General features: G+C 34.5%; 1 protein-coding gene across 10 annotated transcripts in view; it reads right to left on the bottom strand.

Annotated features, from left to right (window-relative positions):
* Positions 1 to 221: 221 nt before the first annotated feature.
* ADGRA1 (adhesion G protein-coupled receptor A1) overlaps positions 222 to 20,391 on the bottom strand; it is a 278,267-nt gene continuing 258,097 nt past the window's right edge. For all 10 annotated transcript variants that reach the window (XM_038181087.2, XM_038181086.2, XM_027460805.3 and 7 more), the window contains 2 exons: positions 8,094 to 8,189; positions 222 to 4,841 (listed from right to left, as the gene is read on the bottom strand). In XM_038181087.2, coding sequence (XP_038037015.1) covers positions 3,620 to 4,841; positions 8,094 to 8,189 — 1,318 coding nt within the window. In that variant the 3' untranslated portion in view covers positions 222 to 3,619. The remainder of the gene's footprint in view (positions 4,842 to 8,093; positions 8,190 to 20,391) is intronic.

Below are 20,391 nucleotides of genomic sequence, written 5' to 3' on the forward strand. Positions count from 1 at the left end.
AAGTATACAAAGCATCCAAAAATGTTTCCTTCAACTCAGGCTTTTCTGATCATAAAATCTATTGTGTTGTTTTGCTCTTATTTCAATTAACTGAGCTTTTTAGGTATGCTGACTATTTTTTTTCTGGATTTTATTGTCTTTGTGATCACTGTCAGAGACCGCTCAGACCTATTATTGCAGACAACCAACAGACTTCTTGGGAATGACACATATGATCAGCATAATGTGAAAAAATGTATGCTTTATTTTTACACCAAAATTCTCTATATGGGGCTGGGTACAAATTCTTCCTGTAAACAGACTTAAAATGGAGTCACCTGGATTATCTGAAATTTGGTCATGAGAGCTGGAATTCCTATATGCAGAGAAGAACACTGCATAAAGCATCAGAGCATATTTTTATCCTGGCAGTACAGTAATAATGACCCTTCAGATTTCTGTTGATTGCATTGCTCTCCAAAAATTATCATTTTTTTTGATGAAATTTCTCTTGCTTGATCTCAAACAGAAAGGAGCAGTAAAAATCTGTTCAATCATTTTTATATCATCAATGAATCACCAAAACTAGTACTGATATTGAATCATGTTAAATGTATTTATCCATAAGGAATTTACTAGGACAATGTATCTCTTAAACTCCAGTTATTTCATTGACTTTATTTTCAAAGAAAGAAAGAGTAGTAATGGTTCATTGACTATAATTGACCAAAAACCCACAATAAAACAAAGCCAGACTTCCAAACCATTGAAATTATTTCATTTATCATAAGGAAAAAAAAAAAAGTCAAAAGCACAAAAAGCATTTTGGTCAAATTTGATGTTACAAAACATTTTTATATTTATTTAATATCATGTTCTTCTACTCTGTAGTTATACTTATTTTCTGAAAAAATAATATGCAAACAGATTATTGCATAACACATTTCTTCCAAATTAGCCCAGAAATATTCACTAAATTATTATTTTAACACATAAGAAAAGTGTTCTAATATTTTACGTTTAAATTCCAGAGAGTTTTATCACGTAAGATATTCTGTGGAAAGCAGCACCTATTTACTTCTTTGTAAGCCATTATGAAGGTCGAACAAGCCTTTTAGACGAAATAACAGCGGTGATTAAAACACAAGCTGAATAAAGAAGCTCGCTGAGTGGGTTCTTACAGAGTGAGTATTTCACTTGGCTGTGTATGTGGAACATTTTGCATAATGGTCTACAGACCTCCTAGGATTTTGCTAGTACAGAAAATACATATACATAGTGCTGAGACACAGAGAAGTGGTATTTCACATTATGTCTATGCTTATTTAGGGCTCACTGTCTACATGGAATGAGTAAAAGTAATATGAAAAGAAAATAATTATTAAACAGAAAATATTCCATTATGCAAACAAAGAAAAATACTGTATTTTAGTTTAGAGAGTTCAAGCATATACAGCATATACATAATAAAGCTCAGACATTTGTCTCTTTCTTTCTTTCTTTGCTAAAGAAGCAGTCATGAAACTTGTATGTTGGCTTTAAACTCGACAACCACCTAGTGCATTCTTCTTGCTAACCTTTTAAAAATACACAATCTGAGATGGATACATTGCACTGCTGGAGTTTACAATATATACTTCAAATTTACAAAAATACAGAAAAACAAGATTTCTTGCACTCAGATACTGAGCATTAACCCTTTGAGTACTAATTCCCACCTGCAACACTGCAGAACACATTCATCTGACTTGCATGTTTTTATAACATTCTAACAATTATAATTGTCATCTTTATGTACACTATTAGGAAATGCATTCCTACATATCAAAAAAAAAAAAAAAGGTAGAGACTAATAAAGTACTAATATAAAAATAATGGGTTGAAGTATGTGAAGATTTCTGCAAAATATACACAGAGAATCACAGACAGATGATTTCTCTAGGGATTTTTCTATTTCCTTTCTGCAGCAAAGTAACAATTATGTAAGTCCATGTTAGGACATGACAGCAAACTTTCTCATGTGGCCATACAGAATTGTGCTTTTTCTCTTATTTATGGATGCTCTGTTCACTTTTCACTGTAGACATTTCTCTCTCAGCTCTATGCTCCTATTTGCTTGAATGCAATCCATTATTATTCTGCACCATTGCTGTCTGAAAAAAAAGGGGTTTTATTTCATGTAAGGATAATTGTGATGCAGTTCTGTACTGTGAGTTGATGCTTTGTGTCCAGATGTTCATGGAAACATGAAAAAATTTCTTGCCATAGCAAGTCTTGTTAAGCCTTGTTAATAGAGAATGTTACTGACCCTGGGATGCCCTACAATTCAGCAGAAATCATGAACATAAAGAATTTCTCTGAAGGTCAAATTTGCATTAAAGAATGAAGACAATGTGAAATTTGCTGGGAGAGGAAATGGATTTTCAGAAAGCAAGAGGTGAAATTAAGAAATAGGCTCTAAGAAGGTATGTTTTTGGAAAATGACTGAGCTTTCTCTTTCTTGACAACTCTGGACTACATTGATCATGTAACTAAATAGATAGAATTGTATATACAGCATCTCTGAACTAGAGTAAGCTATTTTTAAGAAAATAACTGTAGTCCTCAAAGAGTTAATGATAAAACCGCTCTACTTTAACAGATGTGGAAAGGTTATTGTGAAATAGCTTAAAGATTTGTTCAAAAGGCATACTTTACAAAGAAGTGTAAAACTTGTTGAGACGATTGTTATTACACTGTACAGTGTCACATACAATGAGTAGTGCATGCTCTGTAAAGACATTAGAGTGGACCCTTATCAAAGCTATCATATAACCTTATACAAAGGATTGTGCCACTTAAACTAGTGCAGAGTGTTTTTTTTTTTTTCTGTAGATTTATAATGCTCTAGATTAATATCAATAGGGTTTTTCACAGCCTTGTACAACACCTTTTTTTTTTTTCTATTTTTTTTTAAACACATGTAACACTATAAAACAGCAAATGGTATATCCTGACATATGTCATGCAAAATACAACCAATACAGCACCATAGATGTAACAGAGACATTACCTAGCACTTTTTTCCAACAAGAAAGAGGACATAGCAGAGACTGTACATTACACGACTTTACAGGCCATATGCTACAGAAGTTCTTTAGAGGCAGTATCACTTTTGTAGATCTAAAAAGCTGTAATTTTATAAAATCCTGTTTATCATTTCTACTGTAGTCACTTCTGATTAAAATCCATGGCACAGTAATAATATTTTGCTACAAAAATAAATAAGTAAAAGTTTAAGATGCTGATATGCTTATAAAAAGTGTCTGAAGTTACTACAGAACAGAAATGAAAATAATGAATGCAAGTGATGTATTTCTAAATAAATGTGCTGTGTAACAAAAGGATATTGCCTCTCGTATTCAGTTGTCTAGACTTCATTTTCTAATTACCTTTCAGAATAATTTTATAACTTTTAAAAATTACTTTTAAAACTCACTATCTCTTTCTTTTAGACTCTTATTAAGAAAATGGAAATAAAGATGGAAAAGCTGTACAATTTGCTGATGAACGACACAAATAAGCCATCTTATTTAGTTTAGAATAAAAGCAAAGATAACGATGGTTTAGGTGGAAAAAGGACATTATGATGGCCCATGAACTACACAGTAGTTTCATTTTTCCAAGGGCCAGTTTTGATATTTCCTGTACTATCTGAGCTGTATATCATGGCTTCATGCACATTTCCCTTGAGAATTCCATTGTGATTTGTCGTATTAAACGGCAGTGACTGTGTCCGTGGGTGCATTTCAAAATGAGCTGGATGGTGCACAGAGTCACTTTCTGGCATTTTAGCACAACTATATATTACAGTACTTGCGTCGCTACTTTCGGGCTGGTTGACAGTGGGATATGGATCACTTTTTGAGCAGCAGGCCCGTCTGTGACCTGACTGGCTATCATGTGTACTGTGGGGACTGTCTGTATGTGAACTGTGGATGCTGCCATCAATACTTGAAGGAATGTGGTAGGCATATTCTCTCTCACCTGCAGATCTATGCCGGCTGAAATAACGTGGCTTAGTTCTGCTTTTCAGACATCTATGAATGTGCATATTAGGTCTGAAGCTTCCCTCATTATGGACATGAATATGAGCTTCATCATCAAGCAGCTGATCACAATGCATTTTTGCACAACATGGTGTCACAGGAGAAAGGCAGTTAACGTGATTTTGAACTGCTTGTAGGTTAGTGAGTTTGCAGTGGCTAGCAGCTGGATGATTAAACACTGCTGACTTGCTGGGACATGGTGATTCCTGAAGACAAGGTGCATGAATTTGAGTGTCCCCATTGATGTTAACCTTTGGGCGCACGTTAACTTGGACGGAGTAGGTATTTCTTCTAGATGGGCAACAGGACCACCAACAATGCCACACATCATCTCGCTTTGCACAGTGATGGATCAGGATGAAAAGCCCCAAGGTCACACAGAAGGCTCCATAAAGACAGCTAAATATCATATCCAAGAAATGACCTTGAGATACTGCAAGTGCTCCAAAGGTCCACGTGGCAGTAAACAGGAACAAAGTGAATGCTGCAGCTCGAAGCTGAGCCTTAAATGAATGCTCATTTTCCAATAAGGAAGAAGAAAGCATGGAGCAGGCTGCCTGGGGAACAGACACAGAGTCTGTAATATGACCATGGCCCACCTCAGTACTTGGTATTCTCTGCGGATCTTCTGTCCTTTCCTTTAACTCATACTTGCGTTCAGGATGGCGCTTCAGTTGAACATACGTGCAAAGAAAGTAAACACAGGTAACTAGCACGATGAAAGCTACTGGCCCATAGAAAGCACCAAGACTAGGCTCCCATGCCATCCAGCAACTGGAAACAACAAAAAGAGAGAGTCAGGAACATATTATAGGTCACTTTAGATGTGATGCACAACAGACTGAAGTGAAACTGGGCTTTCTTACTAACTTGTATGTCCCAACAGTTTCTCAGAAGCTTGGATAGGTTTATTGTGAGAACAGGACTGTGTCTTTAACATCAACGAAGCTGCAACACTGCTTTCCTTTTTTTTTTTTTTTTAATCAGAATAGAATGTCTAGTATAATTTAGAGCATATTAGGGATGAAAATTTCAAAGAAATCTAGGTCAGTTTAGAATCTAGAATTCCACTGAAGTCTATTTATGTCAACCTCCAGTATTAAAAATGTCAGCTCTAATACATTGATAAAAAAGCAAATGAGGCATAGCTTATACAATATGCGTGAGCAATAGAAATGTACAGATTTCAATGGGACATTTTCTTAAGTTTGAAGATTGTTCTCAGGCAATATTCTTGTTCCCAAAGTGGAGAACTGGCTGAGTGGAGACTCAGCAGGAGAGGAGACTGAAAAAAGTGTTTCAGTTGAACAGTGTCACCAATTTCCACAGTGAGCAGACCCAAAAGTTACATGGCATTTCTGGGTTCTCAACACTTTCTGAAAGTGCTGGCAGTTAATTTATATGAATTATTTATATAGTTATTGAATGCTATCAGAAAAATTAAGGTAATTGACAGCCACTTTGTAATACACCGGTAGCATAATATTACTGTAGCATTATTATTTGCTGGGCTTTAAATACTGTAACTATGACTATTTCAAAGAAGTTTAAAATAGTTCTTGGCCAGTATGAGATGAATAAACCTCAGTCAGCTGCATAATTTAGCAGCAGTCTAACAGGACTGTCCTGAGGATGAACGAGCTGATAAACGTCAGAGAAGAAAACACTTCAGGCTATTGAAATCCTAGATGGACTTTGGGAGAATTTGGGTTGGGGGTGGGGCAAGAATTAATATTTGCCCAGTTTTTACTCTTCTTTACAATCTACTTTTACCCATTGTTACAGACAGGCTACTGAGCTGGTGGTATAAGCTAGCACAGCTGTTATTAGGTTCTTTATTTCTAAATGTTGCATGGATTACTGGAAAGAGAAGTTAATTTCCTTGTTTGTTGGACTGTAACAAAAAGTAAGCATCTCAAACTTCAGAAAAAAAATAGAAAAAAAGGTTTAAATTAAATTTTCAAAAAGTTTTCTAGCTGTTAGGATAATTATGGTAATAAGCCATTGGAATAAAGTGTGGTGTATCCATTATTTGAGCATTTAAAACACCTCAGATAAATAACTGTCAGCAATAGTTTGAATAGAGCTAATTTCCCACTGGGTCAGAAGGACAGACGAGGCGATCTGTCATGATCTGTTCCAGCTCTAAAAGCAACCCTGTGTGACACTTTGTACCCATTTAGGTATACGTGATTGGTCACAGTCCCTCCATTACAGTGAGGAACCTTCTGATATCCCATTCTTGTCAAGCCAGGAATCATCCACCACTTACTATAAAAAGGACAGAATGAATTTATCTTCCAAGCTGAGAACCTCTCAGCTGAAAACGATGAGGTCCCACTGGGTATTCAACATGACAAACTGCAGCATAAATACCTTTTTTTTTTTTTTTTTTTTTCTGAACCTTAAACAAAAACATACACCCATTCCATTTATTAATGAACTTAGAAATCATCCAAGGGGTATATATTTTGCTGTCAGACATGCACATGAAAAGATTCCATGAAAAATATCTGTGAAAAGATAGGTAAGCTACTACCTATATTTAATTGGATAAACATGCAGCACTAAGCTACATAAATACTTGAAATACATTTGAATTTGAATGCTGCATATTTGATGCAAAGTGGAAAATGGAATGTTCCCCAGTGGAACAGTCTCTTGGGATGCTCTTATTTCAAGTGGAATCTCATTGTGCATCACTTCAAAAATCAGTTCCGTAAAAAAAAGTTTAAGTTTGTGCATCTACATTTTTCTGTGCTAATACTATTAAAAATGAATAAGGCATATAACCCACTATGCTGTTGTTGAATTAGATGATTTTTATTCATTTTTAAAACCATCCCTCACCTGTGCCTTGTTTTCAATAAAGATTGTGGTACCATGTACTGATTGGCTATGATTAACATCATTAAAGAAGTATAACCTCTGTAACTGTGCCAAAACCTAAAATGTCTCACACATTTATGAACATAAATAATTGAGCCTTTTAATATACTGTTGATTATAAGTGATTGTCTAATTGGATAAGTTTGAATAAATATATGAATATGAGTTGGGCCCTAGGCAAAGCAAACAGTTAGCCACTGTATGCACTAATTTATTACCAGAATTTAAATTTCAATTACCTATAAAAATGCTTTTAAGGAGCCAAATGTTCACTTATGAACCATTCTGCTTCAATTTCCACTCTTCTTACACAGAACATAGCTAGTTTCAAATGCATTATAATAGATGCTCAAAGCAGTAACTAAGAGTAACATCCTCCAAAGTACAAGCAACAAGGTGCTGGCAGAGCACTAATAGATCCATTTATCCATTAGTGTGTCAGTCATTACCATATTGGTCATTTACATAGAATCTATTTAACTTTACAGTCTAATTCACTTTCTGCCACGCTTTTATGGAGAGGCTTACTGTTCTTTGTTGATCTCTCATGTTTCAAGCCAAGAATTAACAACATTATGATGCCTGGACACCTTGCAGAGATACACTGAAGACTAACATGCTAGTACACAAGAGAGCTATGTCACGACTGCAAGACATGTTGACTGAAAAATTTCCATATGGTGAAAATCCAAAATTTTATCTTTTTTTGGGGGTAGGAGGAATGAGGATTTTTTCTTGTCCTTTTCTTCACTTAATGATTTGTAACTTACTTTAAATAAGTTTTCCTGAAGAATATAAATTCAAGGCAGATAACTTAATGAATTAAAAGTATTTACTTAAAGGTCCCATTAAACATGCCTTCCATTTTATAATATTCTTTCAGTTACTCAGGTGTATATGAGAGGTGATTTTATAAATGAGAAGTGGCTCTATCGACCATAATGGAGTCAAACTGGCAGACGTGAAGCAGCAGGCCTCAGATTAACAAATCACTCTTTCATACCTATCAATCCATAAAATTTCATATTAAATGGCATCCCAAATGACCCTTTACAAAGTCATTTATATTTATAAGCATAATAATAAAAATGTTTTTCTTAAAATTTCTATTGTAACAGTATTTATTGTAATACTTACTATGGTGCATTGCCTTCAATCCCATAATTATTGATATTGGTTGCTGCTGTAATCCCACATATAATAAAAGGAACTCCACCACTAATCAGATAAAATCTGTTGAGAGATAACAACTGATATTTTAATTTGCCTGACTTGTAGCTGAATAGTTCTTTGTAAACTGTTGTTATTTCATGAAGTTTCTTGACTATACAATATTGCCCAAAACATTAAAAATGTCCCTAAAAATCAGAAAGCAAAACCAAAGTATTATCACAATAAACACTGCAGTTTATAAAGCAAACAGAGCTTAATATTTGATATTTAAATGGATCCTCTTTTCTGTGTCTTGAAGAGTTACTCTAGAGTTACTACTAAATCCTTAGTAATAGTTACTATCAGTAATCTTAGTAAATGTAGTTACTATTGCAGTCATATGGAGAACAAAACCTTGTCTAATGAAAGAACCTACATTTCAAATAAAAATACTTGCTTCACTTACCTATGTATTTGTATTTAGTAATTATTAAATGTGTATTATATATTAAAAATATCTATTAAAAATATATAATACAGACAACAGACAACTGTTTTCATTTTAACCTGAAAATTTTCTCAGTGAAATTCAGTAAATTCACAGAAACTGTTTCCTAATTCCTGGATGACAGATGAAATGGAGTTGAGTTAGGCAAAGAAGGAAGAAGCAACCAACTTGTCAAAATATATATATATATTTTTTTTTTCTGAACAGAGGAGTAATCTGGAGCAATCAGGAGGATTAAATATCACTTTGCATGTACCATACTTTTGTTCATTAAATACCATTAAATATCCAGCCTTGCAAATGCATTAAAATGTGAGGGCCTCTAAAACTTCAGCAAGATCTCATAAATATCTAAGAAGAGTGTTCATCTCCATGTTAATCTTTCTTTAGAGACTTGTATTTGAAGACAGAAAGCACAAAGTTTCTTACCCCTTTAACTGGTTAAATGCCACTGAGCTACTTGGAAACAGCAGTCATCCCAATGTATCATCATTAGGCTTAAATTAAAGTCCTAGGGGATACCTCACTGAAGTTGGCATCCTGCATTCCTATGTCCAAATGCAGAAAAATATATTGTCCTCACATTTCCATTTACATAAGCAAAGCACGAAATTACATGTGGAGCACAGCACTTCAACTGCTGTGGCCTCTGAGGTGGAGAGCACCAGTGCCTGGCACATGTAAGGCTACAGCTGGCAGGAATGCTGCTTAGCGACAACAGAGCAAATGTTTCACTGAACTTAGAAGCTCAGCTAGTTCTCTGAACATCCCTACTCATTTTCTGTTTCAACCTGTGCTCTTCTCTCAGTAGAAAAAAAAAAAGTTTATTTACAAGACATTCCTTTGCTGTGGGAAACATTAGGCAGGGATGCAAACACTTTCCAATCATTGATATTACATCGTCCAAAAGGACTAAGAAGAGCCTGATAATATAAAGAACACATTCTGTCCAGAATCTGGCCACTAGTTTTCTAAAATGTTATACATAAATTAGAATTTTTTTTCAGCCACTGCAAGGCAGGATTTTTACAGAAACAGAGACATAGTAACTTTGACCATTTAAGTCCAACCCTGAATTAGTGTTAAAAATTTCTTCACTTGTTTCCCCCACGTCCTTGGGAAGCAGAATTAGAAGCCAGGCCTCAGAAAATTTCACGTTAACATTTACAGTCAGTCTTTGTCCTAATGATCTAAGCTGTAGACAGAGTAGAGAAAATCATCCTCGACATTCATCAAAAACCCTTTCAGCTTTTATAACTTCAAAGTCATTGAATATATACATTTTCTTCAAACTTGGCTTATTCTGTAAAGCTCAACAAATTCCAATGAACAAGCTGCATCCTTACAAAATCCACTCATTCACTGCATTTTAATGATTGTATCTTTTGACTTGAGCATATTGAATAAGCTAGCTTAATAGCTTATTATTATTTTTAACAAAGATGTTCAATGACATTTTTTGAAACTTCAGGAAATGGCTAGGGTAAGCAATGAGGCATAGAAAATTTAATCCCAATTTGTCTAAGAAATAGTAAACAGCAGAAAAACAGTATAGAAGGAAGTATAGAAAACTGCACTTCAAATTCATCTGAAGTGATTACACCATAGAATTTACCTACAATGCAATCTATAATTTCATTTTTTGCAGAGCAGCCACTTTTTACAAATTGGATACATAGATTTAAATCATATCATTATTTAAAGTCTCATACAAGCCTGTATTTGGGTGTTAGATAACCTACTTCATATCTCACACTTTCAGCAAGCTGCTGTACAAGACAACGGTAGCATCAGATGTTCTGCAAGCACTTAGCTACTCGGTGCTTCAGAAGCATGGCAAAATCTAGCCAAATTCCTGTCCTGTCTCATTTGTGTGAGCTCCTGGATACCCCAAAAAGTACATTAAGAGAGAAAAAATGTAATGAAAAATCACCAAAAGGAGAAGTATTGTTCATGAAAATCTACATAGATGTGAGTTGTGAGGAAGTTAATTTTACACTTAATAAATAAATAATTTAGACCAGTATAAATACAATCTAAATGAAAAAAAAAAAAAAAAGTTTTTATCAATTTCTTCTTTAACACTCAGATGAGATGATTAGTGTAAAAAAAAAAATTAAATTAAATGGATGAAATGAATGAATGAAAATGTGAAGAAAACATTGATACTAAATAGCCAGGATTTGTACTTGTAGAGAACTTTTTATCTAAGAGAATTGAAGTGCTTTATAACAAGAATTAATTTAACCTTGCAACCCCCTGTGTGACCAACAAACATTATTTTCCCTGCTGTATAGATGAGAAAACAGACAAGAAGAGATTAGGTGTTCAAGGTTATGCAGAAAACCTGTTTCAGAATGAGACTCCTTAAGTCCTATCATACGTTTAAACACACAGCACCTCTATAGTACTCTAAATGAAGAGCCTGGGCATATCATACTATCTAGATATATGTCTCCAAGCCCAAGAAGCAGGGTTTGCCTCTCCAGGGGTTCAAGCAGGAACAAGAAGAAAGCTCCTTGCTGATGGATTCCCTGGGTAGGGTGCTTTCCTGTTACTCCCTACAAAGTTTGGCTCCTGGAGGACGAGCTTGTGTGCATTATTTTATTATTACACCAATGATAGGACCCATAGGAACAGTGTTAAGCTGAGGCAGGGGAAGTTTAGGCTGGACATCAGGAAGATGTTCTTCACCGAAAGGGTGGTCGCACACTGGAACAGGCTCCCCAGTGAAATAGTCACTGCAACAAGCCTGTCTGAATTTATGAAGTGATTGGACTGTACACTTATTAGCATGGTCTAAACTTTTGGGTAGACCTGTGTAGTGCCAGGAGTTGGACCTGATGATCCTTATGAGTACCTTCCAACTCGGGATATTTTATGATTCTATGATTATTCCCTGTGCAACACTAGCACTAACGTCCACTGGTATTTCATACAGGGTTGCTGAGCACATACATGGAGCTTCCAGATCTGCTCAAGTGGTCTGAGTTAAAGGCTGTAACTGGAGAGATACTTCTCCACCTTCTCTTTTTCCCCTCAAAAAAAAATAATAAAAAATTACATATATATATATACATATATATATATTTCTCCGACACTGTTTGCCTAGCTTACATTTACTACTTCCTCTCATGATGGTCTTGGTTTTAAAGCTTGAAAGGTCTACAGCCTTTGGCTTAGTAACCAGCTTTCATCTTTCAATTACTTTCTCTGATTTTTGTAAACATGATAAAAGACATTTCGTATGAAATGTATACAAGCCCTGGCTCTACACCTATGACTTAGTGAGACTGGAACTGTGGGACTTAGGAGATTGTTTTCTCACTATACCAGTAGTTGTCTCCTCTTCTCTACAAAAAAACCATGCAGTAACTCAGGTCTCAGAGCCAATTTCATCAACTTGTGTTACACTTCTACCATTCAAGGAAATGAAGGGTGATACTCAGATTACCAGTAATGAAATGCTGTAGGAAGCAGAAAGAAGATGGGCTATTTGGAGATCCCTGCTTTGACAGATCTGACTGTTTTGAAGGAGCCAGCTAACACAGAGGACTTGTAGTTGAGATAGCCATGCACACGGATCTTTAAAGACTGGGAAACCACGGGGAGGAAATTAAAGCTTTTTTCATCTAAAAATTGATCTTGACAAATGGTTAATTTATATAATATTTTTAAATTGTTTTACAGGGAAGAGCATAAAATCTGTGGGGTGATTTTGGACTTTGAAGCAACTGCCAACCTGTTGCTTCAGTAGCCTTTGGGAAGAGTTTTTAAGATTTGTATATTGTTGTTTTAGGCCACCCAGGGATATCCTGAGGATTCCGAGCAGGCTCTCACATCAGCATACATTTATTTAGTGAAGCTCATTCTATCACATCTTCAATAATGTTGTTATCCAGTCTAATTAGATTAAAGCTAGCATGGTAGGCTTCTGCACACTGCATTTGCACCTTCTAGCTGCAGTGCAGGCACCACCTGAGGCCTGAAAGTCAGACTATGCAGATGCACTCAAATGATGTGCAGCAATTTGTGAGGTGAGGAATCATACTCATTGAACATGAGAGGGCATCCCTAAGTTCCTGCTGCAGCTGCCTGAGACCAGTGAGTACCATATTTTTTATTACAAGCAGCAACATAAACACAAAAAATCCCCAGCACAGAAGCAGACACTGCTTGAGGTGATGTCCCTCTGTTGACATCACATCTTACTATATTCCAGCTTCCTTTCAGCAAAAACTCCTCTTGTAAAGCGAATTGTACAACAAAATACTGGGAGCTACATAGCCAATCTGATAGAAACAGGATAATGTCAGCAAGAATGACTGCAATAGCCTGCAGGCAGCATCAATTCTGCTAACTTAACATACAGTATATTCTTCTAAGTTTATTTCCATAAATATTACTCAGTAAGTCACTGAGTGAAAGGAGAGTTCTACCCAGAGATGAATTTCTTGCTTGAGTGTCTGGCTTTTCTCTAGCCCTAACTTGATTCCAGATTAAGACCCTTGACTGGAATGAATTCTTCCTGTGCTCCAAAAAGGATGAGACCTTGGCTTTTTGGGTGTAACCCACAAAACCTTATTTCTTATTCCCCTGCCCCCCAGAGGTTCATATTTATTGCTTGTGTTGTTTCCCTGTCTGCAAGTGTAATATAAACACGGAGGTGACACCAAAAAATAGGGGAGGGGGGAGAGAGAACAGATCACAGTATGCAATATTAAAGTTTATTTTAGTGTTATTAGCAAAGTCAAACTCTTGAAGGTAGATAATACAAGAACAAAGAATTGTGTGGAAACTGCATCTAGCACCTAAATGTGTAAATATTATTATTCATTTTAACTATGTGTTTACATTCCCTTTTTTTTTTTTTTTTTTTTCCACAAGAACTTTCACTCATTCAGCACTGATGTGGCAAAGCTCACTGTATAGGTAGGTATTATTTTATTTGCATATATATAAATAAATATATACATATCCCTTCTTTCTAGATCTAATTGCAAATTAAGAGCTTCACAAACATTAATTAATCTTCAGAATGTCCCTGTGAGAATATGTATAATCTTTTCCGTTTAGAGGCAGAAGCTAAAGCGCAGAGAGATGAATGACAAAGCCATTAAGAAAATTCTCTGCAGATTTGTTGCTCAACTTAAGACGTCTAGACCCTCATTCAACAAAACCGGGCTCTAATTTTCAAGAAAAATTGGCTGTGACACTGGAATTTAAATACTTTGTTGGATCTGGCCTTAATATGGAAATCTAGGTAATAAAGAGGGAGAATGTTAGTCATAGAAAACATGAAGCCTCACCTATCAAACATCTTCAAAAACACTTGCCTCTTTCATGTTAGCCCACTGCGGTAGATAGAGTGAGCTTCTCTTTCTGCCTGGCAGAAAGGGTAAAGGGTTACCCTGTAGGCCAGCCTGAGTCAGAAGAGAGAAAAGAAAAACAAAAATGCATATACCAAAAACAACCAACAAAAGCAAAACAAACAAAAGAAAAAATACCACCAAAAACTTGGAAAAAAGAAAGAGAAAATTCAGAAGAAAAGATAACTATTGTCTCTTGTGTAGCTACACCAACTTGAAAAGTTATTTCATTTAACAAGCAAGGGAGACCTTGCTATTATCTTATCTATTTCTTTATCTTTCTGGAGAATGCTTTGGAGATTGTTGGAAATCAGAAAAAACTGACTCCTACAGCAATTTAGCTCTGTTGATTTCTACTGCTCAGGCTTAACGAATAAATAACTTCAGTCAAGATATGGAGGTACTCATGCTGAATTTACTTCTGAAGTAGTAAGTAAAATATTATATAATGTGTTGATGAGAAAGAATATAAATGTATCACTATTTCTTGAAGAATATGTATCTATCTATGTATATTTTTTAAAAAGTTTAAAAAAGAGAATAGGTATCACAGAGAAAACTCTATGGCAATACTTGGATAAAAATAATAGCAGAAAGCCTCACCCTTCCAATAATTCATGCTTTGAGTATTTTCTATTTGCACAATCACTTTATCCCTAGGAAGCACAACAGGTTTTTCAATTCTGTTTCCACAGTTAATTTCTAGAAGAGAAATGGCTGATACTCTCGTGCTGAGCAATACATTGCTACCTCATTTTTCCAGGCATTTGACTACTCTGGTGTAGAGCTGTTAGCTGGAATTATTTTGCAGTTCCAGCCTACTGAATCAAATGCAACTGCTTCACTGAGCATTGCCGTACACCTTTAGAAAGTCAATTACCATCAAGATGTCCTTCTGCTTTTCAAAGGGGATAAAAGAACCATTAACCTATCAACCCTCATCAAGGCAAGAAATTCTGATAACAGCCTATATATGACAATGACATTTTATATAATATGAAAGTAAAATGAAAAGTAAAACATGCAAAGACAGTAAGTACTATACCCTTATATTGCTACCTATTTAATATCTGATTTGTTTTATATTAACACTATTTTATGCATGTCAGTAGAATCACCTTGAATTTTAAATAGATAATATGGATTTCTTTGCTTTTACTTGATGCCATATTTCATTAAGCCTGCAAAAGGGACCAAATGACACCACTAGCAAGAGGAAATATATTTAAATTTGGATCAGCTATGAAAGCCACTTAAAGGGTTTCTGATCTTTGTTCCCCTATGACTCAATTTTGAAATCACATTTTTTAAAAGGGATTTATATCAATCTGATATTTAATTATGGCATTCATTAATACAACTTTCTGAGTTTCATGTGATGTAGAGTTTGACACTTGTTCTGTAGTCAACTCCTTGATTTCTAATTTATATATTATCTGAAAATCTACTGTTCTTTACTTTCAGAGGAGTAAAAACTTTGGTGAGAACATTTATGGGTTCTTTATTCACTGCTTGGCATAAATTTGGTCTTAGGAATCAGAAAACAGCACCAAAACCTATTTGTTGCATTAAAATTGATACTCTGAGATCTTATTTTTTATTACAAGCTAAATTACATCATTAGAGCTGAATCATTTTGCCTGCATGAGTTTCACAAGTAATATGTGAAACTGTCTATTTTCTAGAGAACAATGGTCTTAGTTATATTTTCTGTTAACTTTTTTTGCTGTACATGCACAGAATAATTCAGAAGATATTCACGACACAGCAATCGATGTCATGAAGATAGGGACTTTATTGGTAGACCCAGGTGGCTTGTTATTAGCTTTGTTAATAACAGCTGAACATTCAAGACAGATGTGTGCAAACAGACTATGAAAAGAGAATACAGGAACTCCTTGGAAATATCTCCAAGGAAGACATGTTAGTTCTCTGCTCCTAAATTCACATAGACTTCTCCTCTTTTTTTCATATATAAATAAATGATATTATATGAAGGGCAAGACCTTTATCCACAGTGCCAGAGTGATTAAAATTGTTCAGCAGAAAGGGAAAAATACAAGAAATGCTTCAGAAATATGAATATCCACAAAAAGTACATAGTTATTTGCACAATTCTTGCAAGTCTTCTATCATATTGTGCAATATTAAATCCTGTTCCAGAGGGCAGGTGATAAAGAATTTCAGCTTTCTCTACTGAACTTTTAGGTGGGCACGGAAACAACTGAACTGTGATTTCCAACAAATTTTGTCTTATGATTTCCTTTGATGTCTAAAAATTTGCAAGATCCTCTTGAGATCTTTCCCATAGTTACGACACTTAGTCTCTCTCTGTCATTTCAGTCTTCCCTTATTCTGAGATATTTATCTTTGACACTCACCTGCCCCTCTAGCCATGTGAAACTTACAGGAACTTAATGACTTCTATCCATCTTAGATTACCTAGCCCGTTAATAGAGTGGGAAGGTCTCAAAGACAGTCACATATATAAACAAATTGCGTGATCAAATAAACCTTTAAGGAAGTCTTTAAAGAGACCACGATATAAGTGAAAGTAAATTTCCATTACAATTATAAACAACATGTGAAAAATGTGAACTTCAAAGGCTCAAAAACTAGCATAGAAATAGGAATCTTTAAATTCACTGTTTTCAAAAGATTTTGTCTTTTTTACACTAATACCATTTTCACTCTGGTTTTCTTTACTCTTGAACAGTGAATGTTGGCTTTAGTACTTACAGAGAGGAAATGGTAGCAAGAAAGCACAGCTACCACAAGCTGAAAAGCATTTTTATCTTCTCTGCTGGCCCTGAAACATTTCAAGCATCTTATAAAACCCATTTGATTGATACAGGTCATTAAAATAATGTGTTTAGGAAATTTAATGTTGTCCCATGAAATCTGCTATTTCTGCCATAAAAAATGGGCTTTCTTTAATGAAAATGAAAATTACAGCTTCACAGATAAGTGCATGTAAAACTGCTGAATGCATCAGCTGGTTTTTGTAGCATAAAAGTGATTGGGTGGTTACTATTATACAGTATACTATCAGAAACTTTAAAATTATAGATGTTCTGCCCACTGTGTAACATGCATAGTTTTAATATTTAGTACCATATATCAGTATCTCCATATAAATTGCTTTCTTGTGAAGTGTTCAGAAAAATGGTAAATTACATCTCTTTATCTAGATTTCTTCAGTGTATCCTATGCATATTTTAAAATATCCACCCACAATGTTCAAGATATTTTTACTGTCTATGTATAGGTATATATGGAGGTAGCTTTACTGGCTTTTAAATATTAAAACTCCAAATTATTACCGAATTCTTACTGTGCCTGAGGTTATTACTGATAAGGTAATAAAAGCCACATCTTTAAAATATTGTTTAGTATTAGGTGCTGCATCATCAAAATTAAACAGAGTTAGTGTTTCAGGCTTCTGCATCTCTGGGTTTACAATTATGTGCTAATCACAATTTACTTCTACCTTCCATCTATTTAGGTAATTGGGTTTATTTTCAACTGCATGTATCTAAAATCAAATCACACAGCTAGAGCAAGATGTATCCTCAGGCAAAGTGAGAGAACAAACAGTCTTGTTTAAGACATGAAGCAACCACACACTAAATAAAAATAATATCATTTTGATTATTAAATCTTCTTGGTCTACAAGAAGTATTCACTCACAAACCCAGAGGGCCATTTAAATAGAGATGCATTTACACAGAAGATCCATGGAAATCACAGAACTATATCTGCTGATTCTTTTAAGCTACCAAGCTTTTGTCACCAATATATCAGAAACACATTTTTAGAGAACACATGAAATGGTTTCCTGAAAAGATTTTTTTCTGATGTGAAAAGCATACAACCTGGTCTTGAATTCCTCTAACGTCCATATTCAGTAAAGGAAGAGACTCTGTTTTGGTTCCCATTAAAAACAAAACCAAACCCCTCTTAATTTCTTCAAATTATTCTAATATTTTTAGGGTTTGCCAAAGGTCATGAGTTAAACAGAGGAAAAATTCCTAAAAGCTAAAACCAAAACCAAACAAACAAACCACAACAAAACAGTACTTAAATCATCAAAGACTTGATTTTCAGTGATACAAAATACTGCTTTCAATCACACAGAAAACCATACAGAAACACTTTCAGCTGAAAGCAGTATAAGACACAGATGTTAACATCCTAAGATATGTCATCCAAGATGATTTTGCATATCAATTATTAAGGCAGTGCAGTATTTTTTAATTTGTTTACCAAGACTGTACAATGGAAAATAATAATAATAATAAAAAAATTAACAATAATAAAAAAACTATTGTGTGCAATGTGTCTGTATGAGTTAAACATAGGGCTTTTTCTTTCTTTGTATTTTTACCCTTAGCTTTTCCTTGCTCACTTGGCGAAATAAATAAATAAATCTGAGTACTTATATGGAGCAATTGAACAGAATAATGTACCTGTCTTAAGAATTAACTTGCAGTCCACAAAGACTGGAGTTATTGAAAATTTATGCACTAGAAATTTTAAATAGGAACCTGCAAATGTAGCTCAGAAAAAAACAATCAAGATGAAACATCTCAATTTTTTTCAACTAGAAATTCTTCTGAATATCTATTACACAATCACTTCTAATTATTTACTTTAATGTTCTTTTCAGAATAAGAAAACATATAAAAATGTTGACATTTCTTACGAATAACAGATCAGTTTTACAACTGCCCACATTTGGAGCACATATATATATACTACTACTTATAACCTCAAAGGACTTATATAGAAAGAAAGCATTAGAAATCCAAAACCTATTAATTTTAGAAAACACATTTTATTACTTCCTCTCATTTGTCACTTAGGAATGCTTAGTAATGACAGCTTCACTTCCATGTATTTCAATATTGTGGTATACTAAGTGTATTAAGTTAAATTTCCTTCTTTTCAGGACTTATTTAGGACTTATTTCAGGACTTATCAGGCTGGACCAAGTCATTTTCAAACCATGTAACAATGAGTAATGTATTTAATATTTTTCTAAAATAATAACAATAGCCTGAACCACATATCATTCATTCTTCACATAAATGAATACATCACATTTTTGTTATGGCATAACCAAGTTCCCTTCATTCTTACACAGACAGGCTGGTCAGTGTACACTGACCAAGGTGAGCAAAGAGCTATTATGCATAACATGTCCTGAGGCAGGAAACAATTTAAAGCATACTGCTATTTGTCAGTTAACTTATTTGAAAAACATTTTTAACAACACCCAACTTCTTGATGTACAAATGTATTATTTTCAGAAAATGTTTTCTCCATTTCTGTTTGTTTGGGAACAATTTAGAAAAATGCAGTCTTTGATTATTTTTTTTAGGAAGATCTCATAGCTGGGGAGTAAATAATAGAGGAAGATGGCTATAAATGTTTATTTGGTACAGTGAATTATTATACAAAGTGAACCTGCTCCTCTCACTGATAACCACTTGTGCAATAGTCAGATGCCTGGACTCTTCTGTGATGGGGAAGACCCAGTCTCAGCTTAAAATAAAAAAAAAATAATGGTCAGTCATATCACATATGAATGTTGACAACAGTAGATATTGAAATTTTCACCCCTTTTTTCAAAAGATATTTTGAATTCACAAGTGGTGCTAATTTCCTTACGAGGTAGGGATGTTTTCAATTTGTGAGGGTGAAAAATCGTTCCTCCAATTTATTTTTTCCTTCAATTTTTTAGAAGTTTGTTAAACTTCTGGAAAGGCTGAAAGACCAGGGAGATAACAAGCAGCGTCCTCAAAGGCTGAGGCAGAATGAGGTGGATACCACATGATGAGTTTCTTTTGCTACCTTATATTCTCTAAGCAATAGCTTAGATATACTATGTGTAATTTTATGGTAATTTCTTGTGTTCATAGACATAATATATATTTTACATTATGCAGCTATGAATTTTATCTTTATATAATATAAACTATTAATTTTAATGATGTTCTGTTAAATTCATTGGAGTTAGTTTATGGGATTGAGAGTGAATTTTTGTGTGCTTTAATTCTTACTAGTTTACAGCCTGTTCATTTCATGTTTGTGGTCCATTTAAGATGAAAGGTAAAAGGAAACAAGATGAAGATGAGAGGAAGAAATTAGGTCCTTGGAGATTTTCAAAATTGAAGAGTTAAACTAGATGACTTAGAGATATTCCTTCCAAACATTGTTTTTATGTTTCAATGATTAACTTATTATTGATTATCTTTTAAATCTTGTGAGGGTTCACCCATATCTTCAGTTGTCATTACTGAGAGAAGGGCTCTTTAGACTTACTTCTAGCTTAAATCACTCTGTTAATTGAAATATATATACTACCTACAGAAGACTGACTCACAGGTGAGTGAGCATAGCT

This window comes from Anas platyrhynchos, chromosome 6 (assembly GCF_047663525.1).
Source record: "Anas platyrhynchos isolate ZD024472 breed Pekin duck chromosome 6, IASCAAS_PekinDuck_T2T, whole genome shotgun sequence".
In the NCBI taxonomy this organism is placed as follows: domain Eukaryota; kingdom Metazoa; phylum Chordata; class Aves; order Anseriformes; family Anatidae; genus Anas; species Anas platyrhynchos.